The following is a 14,430-nucleotide window of genomic DNA, read 5'->3' on the forward strand; positions in this document are numbered from 1 at the left end:
AGCTACTCCTTCTCCTTATAACCCAGCAACTCCACCGTGAGTTCTCTGGGCTCCTCTCCTGACTCTCTCACTGTGGTTTCTTTATTCTCTATGCCCTGCTCTCCTCTCCTCTCTTGCAGATAGCTCTCGACAGGACCAGTCTGTTGGCCATACTGGTCTACTTCTTTCTCTCCTCCAGACTCTTGCTGATGCCTCCAGCTGTTCTATCTACAGTAAAGCCCTTCCCTTTGATCACACCATGGTGGTGGTAGCACAGTGGCTAGAGTCTGAGGCACATTCAGAGTAGTAAGTACTCTAGCAGGATATCACTTGGCTGCTCCAACAGTCAAGCCAAGACCATCAACTGCCAGCTGGGGCCAATATGGCTGGGCAAGACTGATGGCCTTTTGCTTCATTATAATGGCTTCCATATTATTAGCATTGTGGTTTGAGCCTTTCTGAGACATATCTGGAAACTCCATATAAGTATAGAAAAAGTAAAGCAGACACAGTTTTAAGGATTCCTCTCTGGCTCTTACTTTCTTTGTCTCCCTTACTCTTGCTTCCTGCTTGTCCCCCTTCTTCCCATTACCTCCCCCACTCTCCACATCAGAGCCAGCCTCTATGTCTCTACTCTCTCCTTCTCTCTGCCTTTCTCTGCCTCTGCTACTCTCTCTCTCTTTTTAAAGATTTATTAATTATTATATCTAAGTACACTGTAGCTGTCTTCAGATGCACCAGAAGAGGACGTCAGATCTCATTACAGATGGTTGTGAGCCACCATGTGGTTGCTGGGATTTGAACTCAGGACCTTTAGAAGAGCAGTTAGTGCTCTTAACCACTAAGCCATCCCTCCAGACCTCTGTTACTCTCTTAACTCCCTTCTCCATGCCCTAAATAAACTCTATTCTACACTATAAAAAAAAAAATTCCTCTCTGACCTAGACCATGAAAAATCTTCTCAGTATTTACCCATGAACAACAGGTCCCCAAATCCCAGTGGGCATGACTTCTTCTGGGGACCCTCCATAACCCCCTTGAGTGTGTACTTCAACTCTCTGATAAAACCTCCCCGTTCCTTACTTTGTCTCTGAAACACAAGGTCAGGTGTCTATCTGGTCCCTCTGTCTTTTAGATTCCCTCCCCCGTCTCAACATAGGCAACAACAGTCCCATTCTCTCAGAAAGCCAGGGAGATACTGCATTGATTAGCCTGACCTGATCTCCTGGACTTCACTTCTTTTCTTTCTTTTCTCTCTCTCTCTCTCTCTCTCTCTCTCTCTCTCTCTCTGTATCCATGGTTGTACTGGAACCTGATATAGACTAGGCTGGCCTGAAACTCCCAGAAATCCACCTGCCTCTGCTTCCCAAGTGTTAAAACTAACTGCATGCACCATCACACCTAGCTGGACTTCATTTCTTCAAACACACAAACTACACAGATTTCAGGCCACTGTGGGTCCCTCTGTAAAATTATCTTTTATTCAACGGAACCAATTGTCATCTCCAAGGCTTACTGCCTCAGTCTGCTATCCTAGGCATAGTCCTGGAAGCTTGTAGCTTCTATATAGTCTTATCTAGTTAGGCCTAGAATGTTTTCAGCCTGTAAGACTTGCTGCTGAATAAGCTCACCTTTTGTTTTTTCTGAGCTCTGACTGCCTGGTTCAACTTAGCTATTCTGGCTCAAATGCCTCTCCAGGTTGATTGATTCCATCTGACTTCTCTCCATTTCTCCTGAATTGTGTTGCTTGACCTCAAACTAACTTTGGCATTTTGTTCTAATCTCCTGGCTCCTTCCCATTCTCTGGCCCCTTCTGTCTTACTCTGTGTCTAACTTGTTCTTTCTCTGCAGCCTGTCTTTGTACAACTCTCCCAGTTGTACAAACTGCCTCCTCTCCCTCCTTCTCTCTCTGCACTGCCTCACAAGTAACTTCCCTTTCCTCTCTTGTGAGTTGGGCAGATCCTATTCTGTCAAATCTTTCTCTGAGTCATCACTTTGTCTGCCATTCAATTAGACATCACTTTCAAACATGGGTGCTTCCTTTTACAAACTAACTTTGCCATAGTTGTTTGGGAGTAAAGGTGTGTATTAAGGGCATGTTTGTATTCCAGGAAGAGGAACTAAAGGTGTGTGCTTAAGGCTGAGCCACACTACAACTAGTAACAGGTTTCTCCAGTAAACAATACAATCTCAAGGTTCAGTGTGATTAAATGTCCTGTAACATCCCTCAGACATTTTCAGGTTATACTTTTATTTATTCAAAAACCTTTACTGCATTATGTGTTTTAGCTATCATGCTAAATAACAGGGATACACAGACTAACAGACAGTATGTAGCTTCAAACTGATCACATTTCAGGATAGTGGCAGGCTAAGGAGGTGAGGAGGGACCACTCCCGGTGGGGTGCACAGTCCCTGAAGAGTTACAGAAAGAGAACTACAGAGGATGCTTGGATGAGTCTTCCTCAACCAAGGCTACTCACCTTCAGGCTGAGATAACTGGATAAGCATTTGAGAACTTGGGCCATGACAGTGGTAGCCCGTTCCCGCTCATGGTCTCTGTCGGACTGTAACCAGGGGTCTATGTGCTATAAAAGATGAGGAAGGTTAGCTGGTCTGTCAGGAAGGTCTGAGGTAACACTTGTACTGTGTTAAAAAGAAAATGTGAATTGAGCTGGGCAGTGGTGGCACATGCCTTTAGTCCCACCCAGCAATTGGGTGGTAGAGGCAGGACGATTTCTAAGTTCGAAGCCAGCCTGGTCCACAGAGTGAGTTCTAAGACAACCAGGGCTACACAGAGAAACCCTGTCTTGAAAAACCTCAAAAACCCAAATCAACCCCCAAAAATATGAAGTGGGAAACTGAATTACTTCACTATCAACCACTGATGAAGCGGTTTACATCTGAAGTGTTGGATTGAGAAGCAAGTCCTGGCTCCTTCCAAAGCTTGGTTTCTAGCTCCATCTCTCTTCATTACATAACTGTAGTCTATTCTTCTAGTTGTTTAGTCTATATGATGGTATGCTATTAAAAAACTAAAGATGGAAAAAGTACATCTACCTGAGCAGACAGGGAAGGATGCAGAAAGGGGAGGATGCAGACAGGGAAGGATGCAGAAAGAGGATGAGGCCCAAAAGCTGGAGCTCAAAACGTGTTGTGGGTTACCCCGGGGTTGTTTGTATTGTGATGTTCATTCTGTTTCCTCAAGAGGGGCTGTCCTGACCAGGAGCAGGTCAGGAACTCAGGTGACTTCCTGTAAACCTTCTCTCCATTTTAACTGCTCAAATCAAGGCTGCAGCCTGTGATTGTGCAGTAGAAGGGAAAGGCGGGGCTGGAGGTTTTAGAGAGTTCTGGAAGAGTAGGGAACAAGGGAGGAAACAGACAGAGAAAGAGGAGGTGGGAGGAAGATGGAGCAGAACCACACAGCCCAGAGAGCAAGCAGCAAGGGATCTCCTAGCTGGGGAATGGAGTGGTGCAGTGGTCAATCTGCCCAAGGTGTGCAGCTGATAAATATTGTAACTGAGTTGTGTGTTTTTACATGAACTTGTTGGGGTTAGAGATCTACTACAACAAAAAGGAGCAAGTTTTCAACAGGAGAGATGGTTTAATTAGCTGCCAGGACAGGAACGTGCCAAGTACAGCTGGACAAAGCAGGAGCCCCGCCTGACTGTTGATGTGCAGTCAGAGAGGAGTAAGAAACGGTCAGCGTCAGGCGTGGCGTGGCAAGAAGTGCTGTCTGCGTTCCGGCGCACAGGGTACCAACAACTAAGGGTCCTTGCATCTGGGGTGGGCTGTGTTTTAAAAAGCAACAAGAGCAAAACACTTGAATGATTGTGAGTGTGCGTGACCAGCCCTTAGCGACGGATAGGATATGCTATATGAGCTGGAAGAAAGTATGGTCACTTTCCATACTTGAGTCCTACAAAGTAGGAAGCCGCCTATTTGCTAACGTAAGAGATTGACTTTTCTGCGCTATGAAGGAACAGTAAAGGGAATCGTAATAATGGTTTGAGCCACTTATTAGAGGCTATTTATTCAGTATCCAGAGTAGTTGTTATCTTTTCTGACAGTGAGGAAACCAGCCTCTGTGGCTGAAGGACTTGTGACCCATGGATGGCAGTCAGAATTCAGACCCAAGCCTGTGTCAGAACTGATGGCTGTAGGTACGGTGAGATGGCTCAGGGAGAAAGGGCATGTGCTGCTAAGCCTGACCACACCACCTCAAGCTTTGAACCAGCCTGGTAGAAGGAGAGGACTGACACCTGCAAGTTGTCCTCTGACCTCCACATGTGTGTCATGGTGCACATACACACACACACACACACACACACACACACACACTCACAAACACAAACAAAAGTTTAAAAATGAATAGTACTTTTAGCTACAATGTTGCCTTAAATAACTTAATTCTTAGTAATTTCCTTTGTCCCCTAGAATTTCATTTACCTTAAAAATGCTGTCAAAAAATTCCAGATGTGGATCTTTTATTACCAGACTCTGCAGCATCACAGAAAAGGCCTCGAACGTCTCCCTGTAGAGACACTAAAAAGGTGCAGAGTCAGCCAAGCCTCCCTCCTACCCAAAGTTCCCACAGCACATCCACAGAGCCACTGCTCATCATCTTGAGATTACACGCAAAGGCCTGGCCCAGAGCAAAGGCAACTGTGGGCAGTTTGTGGCAGGAGGTAATCAAAAATAAAACATTTTAAATGAGCTTCTTGAAGTTCCTGGGATCAAGGCTAAAGGGGAACCGGACTGACATCATCAAAATACCCTCAAAGCTGACTTGTGACTTTCATGCCCTGAAACAGGGAGTTAAATTGAAACAGCAGCCTTCCATAACTCCCTTACCAGCCTGCTCAGCAGCCAAACATGGAACCACTCTCTGCTCGGGCTGGACACTCTCCTCCTTTTCTTTCCTTGCACCAAGAAGGCTTTCTTCAGTTGCTTCCATAAAGGACCCTGCGCTCCAACCCCAGCACTTCCTCCTCATCTCCTTCTTTGAGTTTTCCATTAGACCGTGTGTCTACTTTCCACCAGCAGACATTCTTTTGTTTTGTTTTTCATGCATCCTTTTTAGTAGCACCTTGTCCCTCTACGTTAAAGGGTAGGCTGTAAGAGGGAGGCTGCACACTGCTCACTTTCTGTCACATTTAGCACAGGATGGCTGACCCTTCAGGAAATGCCAGTAAATTGGAAAGAGGTAGGAGTGTGGGAGAGGAGGGTAAGGAGGAGTGAGGTGTGTGTGTGGGAATGTCCATGCACAACTATTTTAACAATAAAAAGTTAAAATTTAAGTTAAAAAAATAAAACTTGGGTGTGGTAGTGGTGGCACACCAGGCTATACAGAGAGCTGAAGGGCGGCCGGGTGTGGTGGCACACACCTTTGATCCCAGCACAGAAAAAAGAAAAAAGAAAAAAAGAAAAAAAGAAAAAAAGAAATGAAGGGCGATGAGGGTCTGCAGAGCACATGCGTGGCCAACATAAAGATTTTATTATTTTCTGTTACTGTTTTGTTTGAGACAGGGCCTCACCATGCTGTCTGGCTCCCCCAGAACTTGCTGTATAGAGGCCAGCCTTGAACTCAGAAATCTGTCTGTATCTTTCTCCCAAGAGTCACCATGCCCAGCTCCCAGGTTATTTTAAATCCAAAGTGAAGACGGGAGGAAAGAAGGACGAGTGAAGGAACACACACAGAGACGAATGAGACAGGAGAGAAAGCTGACGTTTGCTTTTCTTCACCAGACTTGACATTGCTGGGGTTTGATTGGTTTCCAACCAGCCAAAGGTGAAGAAGCGCTGACCCGGGGAAAGGAGGGCAGATAAGGCACAAGGCGAGTTACCTCTTGCTCGATGGCCTGGTTGGACACTATCTTCAGCAGCTGGATAGGGGTGCTTGTGGCGGGCAGAGAGATTATACTTTTGGTGATAAGCCCAAGCAAGTCCTCTCGGTCTTCAGAGCCAAACAACAGGTACACATTTTGGAAACTGGGGAAAGACCATTTGGGAAGAATGTGATGTTAGGTTGATACCTCGGCTCGTAATGAAAACAGGAAGGGCACACTGGCTGATGTAGCACTCATGAAATAGATGCCTAGAGGAGCTGCGCCTCAGGGAAACTCACAAAAGGCTAGAGGAAGAGTGTCCACCCCACCCTCACCCCGAGCCTTCCAGCCTCCTCTCCAGCTCAGCCCTGCAAGCCTGCAGCACTCTTACTGCAGAGGAACACACTTCCAAGAGAGAAAAACCTCAGACGTCCCCTGTAAGCTCTTCAGACTTTACAGTGCTTTATCTTGATGCAGGTATGACGGTCACTGTCCACTGAATATACTTTGGGTAGGACTGAACTCCAAAGAGATTCTGTCAAGGTCTTGATTGGATGGTAGCATTCACGATGCTCTAGTCTGCTTTCCATCGCTCTGATAAAACACTGACCAATAGCAAGTTGGGGAAGAAAGGGTTTATTTCATCTTCCTCAGGGGAAGCCAGGACAGGAACCTGGAGTCAAGAGCTGAGACAGACATGGGGAGGAGCACTGTATACTGGCTTCCACCCTGCCTCACAGTTGGCAATTTTTCTCACTGGCCGAGCGATGGCACTTCTTACAGTGGACTGGGCCCTCCTGCATCAATTATTAAGAAAAGGCTTCATATTGATGCTCGCAGCCAACCATTGAACTGAGCCTGGGGTCCCCAATGGGGTCACCAATGGAGAAGTTAGAGAAAGGACTGAAGGACTAGGGGTTTGCAACCCCATAGGAAGAACAACAATATTAACCAACCAGACCCCCCAGAGCTCACAGGGACTAAACCACCAACCAAAAGTACACATGGCTCCAGCTGCATATGTAGCAGAGGATGGCCTTATCAGGCATCAAGGGGAGGAGAGGACCTTGGTCCTGTGAATGCTCAATGCCCCAGTGTAGGGGAATTCGAGGGCAGGGAGGCAAGAATGGGTGGGTGTGGGAACACCCTTATAGAAGCAGTGGAAAGGGGGAATGGGAAAGGGGATAACATTTGAAATGTGAATAAAGAAAATATCCATTAAAAAATTAAAAACAAACAAACAAACAAAAAACAAAGCAAAGGCCTCAGAGGCAGGGAGGGAGGGCCCTAGGCCAATCTGATGGAGGCAACTCCTTAGCTGAGGCTCCTTCTTCCCACTTGTCTCAAGCTGACAACCAAGACTAGGTATCATGCACGATATTAAAGTTCTCACAAAAGGATGCCACCCCCCACATAGTTTTCAAAAGTTAATATGTAGGGGATTTTAAGATTTGCACTTATTCATTTAGTGTTGGAGAAGTCAGTGACAGTGTTGGAGCAGACTTGTCACAGTGCATGTGTGAAGGGCAGAGGTAACTTGTGGGAGCTGACTCTCTCCTTCTTCTATGTGGGTCCCAAGCATCAGACTCAGGTCACCATCTTTAGTAGCATGTGCCCTTACACACCGAGCCTTCTTCTCAGCCATTTTAATCAGCTCTAGCAGTCTATGACCTTGAATGGGAAACCAGGGTGCGTGTGGGAGGTGCTTGGGGGTGTCACCTGAGGTCAGTGATGGTGACAAAGATCTCCTGGCGCACCATGCTGGTTAGAGAGTGCAGAGGCTCCTCCTGTACCAACACCTGCAGCGAGAGGAAAAGAAGTTCAGCTATCTGAAAATGTTCCAGCTCACAGGGGCAGTCATAGGAAATGTGAATGGCCTATAGAAGTAACCAGGAGACTGGCCAGGAGCCCTACTCTCAGCTCCATAGAATGACAGAACTGTGTGCCAAGCTGTCCCTTGTCCTCTTACTAGCTGTTTGTGCTGGCTCAACCTAGTGAGTCTCCCTGTGTGTCTTAGTCAAGGTTTCTATTCCTGCACAAACATCATGACCAAGAAGCAAGTTGGGAAGGAAAGGGTTTATTCAGCTTATACCTCCAAACTGCTGTTCACCATTAAAGGAAGTCAGGACTGGAACTCAAGTAGGTCAGGAAGCAGGAGCTGATGCAGAGGTCACGAAGGGATGGTACTTACTGGCCTGCTTCTGCCTGATTGCTCAGCCTGCTCTCTTATAGAACCCAAGACTACCAGACCAGGAATGGCACCACCCACAATGGGCCCTTCCCACCTTGATCACTAATTGAGAAAATGCTGGATCTCATGGAGACATTTCCTCAACTGAAGCTCCTTTCTCTGTGATAACAGCCTGTGTCAAGTTGACACACAAAACCAGCCAGTACACTGTGCCTCTGTTTTTTCCCCTGTAAAATGGTACAAGAGTACTAATTGGTTGTTGCATTAAGTGAGCTAATTTATAACTCCTGGTAGCCCTTAATAATTGTGTCAGCTGTTCATTATCAGGGCTTATTTCCAGTTTAGGTATTCTGGCTCTTCTCTCTACTGAAGCAGTGTCTCCAGGGTCATGACTGTGATGGTCTACCTGTCAACTTGACATTGAAGTGGAAACTTAAGGGTTCTTTGGAAAGTCAGTTGAGTTGGATGGTGTTTTGCTGGGGCAAACACGGAAAGGTGTGTTTTCCTGAAGCGGACACAGGTAAAAGGCTACATTCACGAAGGAACATTTTGCTAAAGCAGACACCGGTGAAAGGTTGTTTTGCTAAAGCAAGCATGTGAAAGGACATGTGACAAAGGATTCTTCACTAGCGACACGCATGTATTGGTCTCACATCGCGTGGTTGAGTTGTATATGTTGGGAATCCATAGAAAGAAAGGCACCAAAAAACTTCTGGTGCTGTGTTGCGGCTTCTTGCTGCTTCCTTGGACTCAGGCCAATTGGCAAAATGATGTCAGCTGAGAAAGAGTCATGTGTAGCTTTGCTGATGAGCACTGGGTCTAGATTGGTTCTGGATCATGCTCATGTGAGTGACTGTCAATGTGGTGAAACCTCATTGGTTATCCACCATTTCCTAGGAACTGCCCTGGCCCATAGAAACGAACACTTCACAGTCACATCTCTGCTGTATCACTGTGTCCCACTGGTCAACTATTCAGGAGAGACACCCAGGCCAACTAATTCCCTCAGAAATTTAGAATTGGGACCTCTTCGACATTCTTTCTGGATGGTCACCAACTTAGGCATTTTGTTGCAGGACCCCATGAAATCCAGGCTGGTCTCAAACTCACTATGTGGTCAAGGCTAACCTTCAACTCATGGTCTTCCCGCTTCTACCTGGGCATTACTAGCATGAATGGTCATGGCCATCTCTAGCTGATCTTCAGGGAGAATTTAGCATTTAGGAGCACTGGTCCTGAGGACAAAATAAAAGAGAGGCAATTTGGGGAAGGGGGGAGATGGGGAAGAATGGACATGTATTCAAAGCAGCACAGCTACATGGAGAGAAAGCCCTCTTGGTGCATATGGCTGCCACAGCCTCTGCTCTCCCTTGGTGGGGAGAACCTCTCTCCTTTTCCTGGTGCAGCGGCCTCTAGTGGAGTTCTCTCGCAGTGGCCTCGTGAAACTCATAGGCAGAATGTGCTTGGAAGATAAAGCCCACATCTCTGAGCTTTCCTCATCTGATGCAAACTCGAATCTGATTGGTGACTTGCTGTGCCTCCTGTTTTCTAAAGGAACTCTATCTTCATGGCTTTACAGCCTGCAGGGGCACAGCGTTAAGGCAGTGTCTTCAGTCTTGACAGCTCTCCAGGGCTGTATGTACCTTATCTAGATAGCTTAGGGGGTCACAACTAAATCCACAGGTGCAACCTAGCATTATCCCCTTCCAAAGAACTTCCTGGCCTTCAATCAGTCTTTCCCAGGCTCAGGAAAAGATGACCGAGGACTTTCCCACTTGTGTTCACTCCCCACTCTCATCAACTCAGCAGCCTTGATGGTTGAGCTTTCTGTAGCCACACAGCTCACACGCAGATGAATGCAGCCCCTTTTACTGAACCCTCAGGTCTAATGTCTTCTGATTGCAGCCTCTTTGGACCCTTTCTGTCAGAATGATCCTTTCCCTTTTTAAGAAACTTTATTATCATTTCGTTTGTGTGTGTCGACACATGTTGTGTGTGCAGGTTAGACAAAAGCATCGGCTCCCCCAGAGTTAGTGCTAGGTGAATTCTAAGCCACGGATGTGAGTGCTGGGAACTGAACTCTGTCCTCTGGAAGACAGGAAGTGCTCTTAACTGCTGAGCCATCTTTTCAGTTCCAAGAACGATCTTTCCCTTGCTCCTACCTTCCTGCTCCAGTTCTCTCTCTCCCCATTCCCTCCCCCCAACAAACACTTCTCATGGCCTGCCTCTATCCTCCCGACCCAATGCCTCAGCATGAGCCTACCAAGGTACCCCCTTCCCCCTCACCTCACCACACACCTCCACCAGAACATACCCCCCCTTTATCTTTTTATAAACACATCAGTGTATATGTATAACACACACACACACACAGTGCCAGAAGAGGTCAGAAGAGACCATCAGATCCCCTGAGACTGGAGTTACAATGGTTGGGAGCTGCTTGATGTGGGTGCAGGGATCTGAACCCTGGTCCTTTGGAAGGACAGCCAGTGCTCTTAACCACCGAGCCACCGCTCCAGACCCTCAGCTCTGTTTTTGTTGTTGTTTTTACACTTCAGTGAGCCAGAGTTAATTTTGTTGCTCACCTCCAGAAAGAATCTTAAACAATCTTAATAAAAACGAGAGGCCTGGGGAGAAGGGATGACAAAAATACACTATACAAAGTTCTCAAAAAAACTTTTTTTTTTTTGGTTTTTCGAGACAGGGTTTCTCTGTGTAGCCCTGGCTGTCCTGGAACTCACTTTGTAGATCAGGCTGGCCTCAAACTCAGAAATCCGCCTGCCTCTGCCTCCCAAGAAAAAAACTATTTTTAAAATAAGGGAGGTTCTACATGATGGGATCACAGGCATGTGGAGCTGTAGTGAAAACCAACTATGTAAAGACCCCTTCAGGCACAGGGAAGTACCATGAAGGAAACAGGAAGATAGTCTCTCTGAGGAAAGGAAATTTGAAGGAAGGGTGAGAAATGGATCTGCTGTGAGAAAGGGAGGAGCAGATGTGAATAAAGAAGTAACTGGGATAAACGGTTACCTTGAACTTGCCAGGTGTGGTGGGGGGCAGAAGAATCAGGATTTCTCTGAGTTCCAGGCCAGCCTGGTCTACACAGTGAGAGAAAAACCAACCAACTAACCAACCAACCCAATCCAACCAATCAACCAACTAGCTAAACAAACAAACAAACAAACAAACAACAAAACTAGTTATCTTAATTTGGGTCCTCATGAATAGATTCCCAGTCTATCATGGAAATATTTCTCCCCCACCCCAAACTGAAACAGAAGAAAGATTTTTAAAAATGATTTTTAAAAATGAGTTTGTCTCAAGGGTCTCCATGAAATCCCGGCAGGCAGTAGGGCATCTGGGGTTTAGAGAGACTAAATGATTTGACGACTGGGCAGGTTGTGAAGGATCCGGATGCAAAAGATGCAGTCCCACGCTGTCAGAGGAGAATGGAGAAGCACCGAGGACCAGCCAGGACCCACTCACCACAGGCCTTTTTATTTATTTGTGTGTGTATACAAGAGTCGGCCAAGTATGTAACAAAAAGTCATTCCTTCATGTTCATGTTCCTGAGTAGTCAGTTTATTTAGACAAGTTTTTATTTATCCACATCCATCTGGGTTGTTTCCAGTGTCCTGTTCTCCCATACAGAGTGGCCATAACATTTGTGTTTATGTCTTCATAGAATTTCTGGGTTATTTTAAGACAATACCCAACTGGGCCCCAAGCTGGCTCGCCACCTTACCTTCCCAGCGGCAGTGTAGTAAAACTTTACTCTGTCCCCTCATCAGCATCTGGTACTGCCTTTTTTTTTTTTTTTTTAATTCTGGCCAGTTTCCTGGTATTTAACTGAATTTTACTGTGTTTTAAACTTATTTTTCTCTAATCACAGCGATGAAACACCTTTCCATGAGCTTTAACAGAGGCTTTCTTTGGAGGTATGCAGGGATCTGTTTGCCTTCCTCCTTGCACATTTTGTTTCATTTTTATTGGCTTTTTGTTTAATGCACGAGCCGAGCTGTGCATTACAGGGGTCAAGAGAGGGAAACTGACGCCTCCAAGGGCTGTGTTTGGCACTTATACCGGCTAATTTTATGTCAACTTGAGACAAGCTAGTTATTTTGAAAGAGAAACCTCAGCTGAGAACCCCTCCCCCCCAATAGATCGGCCCATGGGCTAGTCTCTGGGGTATTCCCTTGGGTGATGGCTGATGAGAGAGGCCCGACGCCATGTGAGTGGTGCTACTCCTGGGCTGGTGGTCCTATCAAAGCAAGCCGAGCAAACTCGAGGAACAAGCCATAGGCAACACCCCTCCTTGACTTTCCTCAGATCTGGAGGGGTAAGTGAAACAAACCCTTTCTTCTCCAAGTTGCTTTTGGTTATAGTGTTTTATTACAGCAATAGAAACTGTACTATACAGCCATTCATTAAGGTGGGCCAAGGAAGGTGAACTAATGCCTTTAAATTCTTTCTCTGAAACAACTCCAACCTTTTCCTCCTCATGAGCTGCCCCAGAACTGCTTCCTCTGCTGTGCACCTGTCCTCTTGGTGTTGGAAGAATGCTTTGTCAACCTTGTTCATATGGCTGTAATGACAGAGTAGATTCAACTATCCATGCAATTTTTTTCATGGATATAACTACTCTTGAGTGTTGTAGACAGAACCTCTTCTCAGCACATATTTTGATAGATACCAGAAACAGCATGTTACTACTGGCTAGGTCCACTGGCAGAGAAACAATGGGCTTGTGCCATCTGAGATTTGCATTAGTGGGGTTTCCAGGTTGGCTGGTTGAACTGCATGGCAATCTATTGCTGTCAATCCTGGCACAAACACAACTTGGAAAGTAATTCATGTTGTCTTGGTCCTGTGACTGTCCGCAGCCAACTAGAAAGCTGAAATAATCTGTAAATCTGCATTCTTTCAACCTGTTCTTCTTGACAAATTATTTGGAATAGTTCTTAACCTACTTGCTTTTCAAATCTATGTAATTTCTAGGTAACTGAAAACTGGTAGAGGAAAAGGATTAAAATTATTGAAGGATCCTGTAACTGTGTCTCCTAGCAAAGCTGTTAGCTAGTTAGCCATAAGAGTGTCTCCTGGCAACGCTGTTAGCTGGTAAGCCTTCATTTTTAGAAGGTTCCTGTCAGCCCAACAAGTTGCACAGATCTCTGGTTTGGGGAGAACTGCTCATATTCTGGGATATGTAAACTATGACAGACTTAGAAGTTCAGAGGTTTGGAGACACTATAGGGAGCCCTTCTCAGGCAGGAGAGTAAAGCCCCAGGAAGTACTATGTGTGAGTGACTGCATCACTCCTTTGCAGAATCTTTCTGGAGGCTCTGACACAGACCATCCACCCCTTTACTCCCCCATATACTCATTTAAACTTTTTTGTCAGAGTCCCACAACTGTTTGTAGCTCGCTAGGCTAAAGAGCAGGGATTCCACCTTCTTTGTGGCCTCAGTGCCAGTGTCTGGAACTGGCAGCTATTTAGTAAGACATGTCATGAGTAGATGAGCGTTGGCAGAAGGTAGCCGAAGTAAGTACAAACCGGAAAACCTGCAACAGTGCCAACAGTGCTATCTTGTGTCACAAATGTGAACCACGTGTCAGAGACTATGTATATAGTGTACATTTATTTTTAATTAAATGTTCACAATAACTCTGAAGCAAACACAGCTGTTCCTACTTTATCAGTGAGAAACTAAGAGAGTCGTAAATAATTTCCTGAAGTTACACAGCTATAAAGAGGCAGAGTTGACACTCGGGCCCAAGCAATTTGACAACTTTTGCCCCCAAACTACTCTTACATTACAACAAGTATTACAACTGCTGAAAACCTTAAATGCAATTCCTCTTGACCTTTTTTAAAAAACGATTTCTAAGGTGATTACACCTGAGTCATGTCTCAGAGTATTTCCCTTGCTGAGCAGATGTTGTGGATTTGGTCTAATGCTGCTTGTATTATGTCAATGTGGTCCCCAAAATTGCACCAGAATCCGCATGGGACCCTGCCCTGAATTGGTTTTGACTGGTAAATAAAGTTGCTGGCAGCCAAGGGCTGGGCAGGGCGACAGAGGCAGAACTTTAGGATTCTTGGGCAAGGGACTGAGGAAGGAGCAGGAAGAGATATAGCCGCCATACCAGGAAAGGAAGAGAGACACCAGGCCTGAGAGATGCAGAAGACAGAGAGATAGTCATCATGCAGGTGCTGGGGAACGCAGCTGAAGGGGGCTGCAGGTCTGAGTCCCGGGCAGCAAAGATGAAATATAGATTTTAGTAAGTAATAACTGGGGAATATCAGAGGAGTGTACATCAACCATTTGGAGGTTAGGAAGTGGCCTAGCCATTAAGCTGTTTAAGGCATATTAACGTATAAAGGCTGTACTCACACGAGTGTGTGTGTGTGTGTTAGTGTTAGTCATTCAT

General features: G+C 45.9%; 1 protein-coding gene across 7 annotated transcripts in view; it reads right to left on the reverse strand.

The window, feature by feature from the left end:
- Mroh8 (maestro heat-like repeat family member 8) overlaps window positions 1-14,430 on the reverse strand; it is a 71,145-nt gene that overhangs the window by 41,954 nt on the left and 14,761 nt on the right. For 6 of the 7 annotated variants that reach the window (XM_017319160.1, XM_017319162.1, XM_017319161.1 and 3 more), the window contains exons 5-8: window positions 7,527-7,606; window positions 5,826-5,970; window positions 4,429-4,524; window positions 2,463-2,567 (exon numbers count right to left, since the gene is read on the reverse strand). In XM_017319160.1, coding sequence (XP_017174649.1) covers window positions 2,463-2,567; window positions 4,429-4,524; window positions 5,826-5,970; window positions 7,527-7,606 — 426 coding nt within the window. The remainder of the gene's footprint in view (window positions 1-2,462; window positions 2,568-4,428; window positions 4,525-5,825; window positions 5,971-7,526; window positions 7,607-14,430) is intronic. The other variant, XM_017319159.1, reaches the window with a different exon arrangement.

The sequence above is a fragment of the Mus musculus genome, chromosome 2, assembly GCF_000001635.26.
Source record: "Mus musculus strain C57BL/6J chromosome 2, GRCm38.p6 C57BL/6J".
Taxonomy (NCBI): domain Eukaryota; kingdom Metazoa; phylum Chordata; class Mammalia; order Rodentia; family Muridae; genus Mus; species Mus musculus.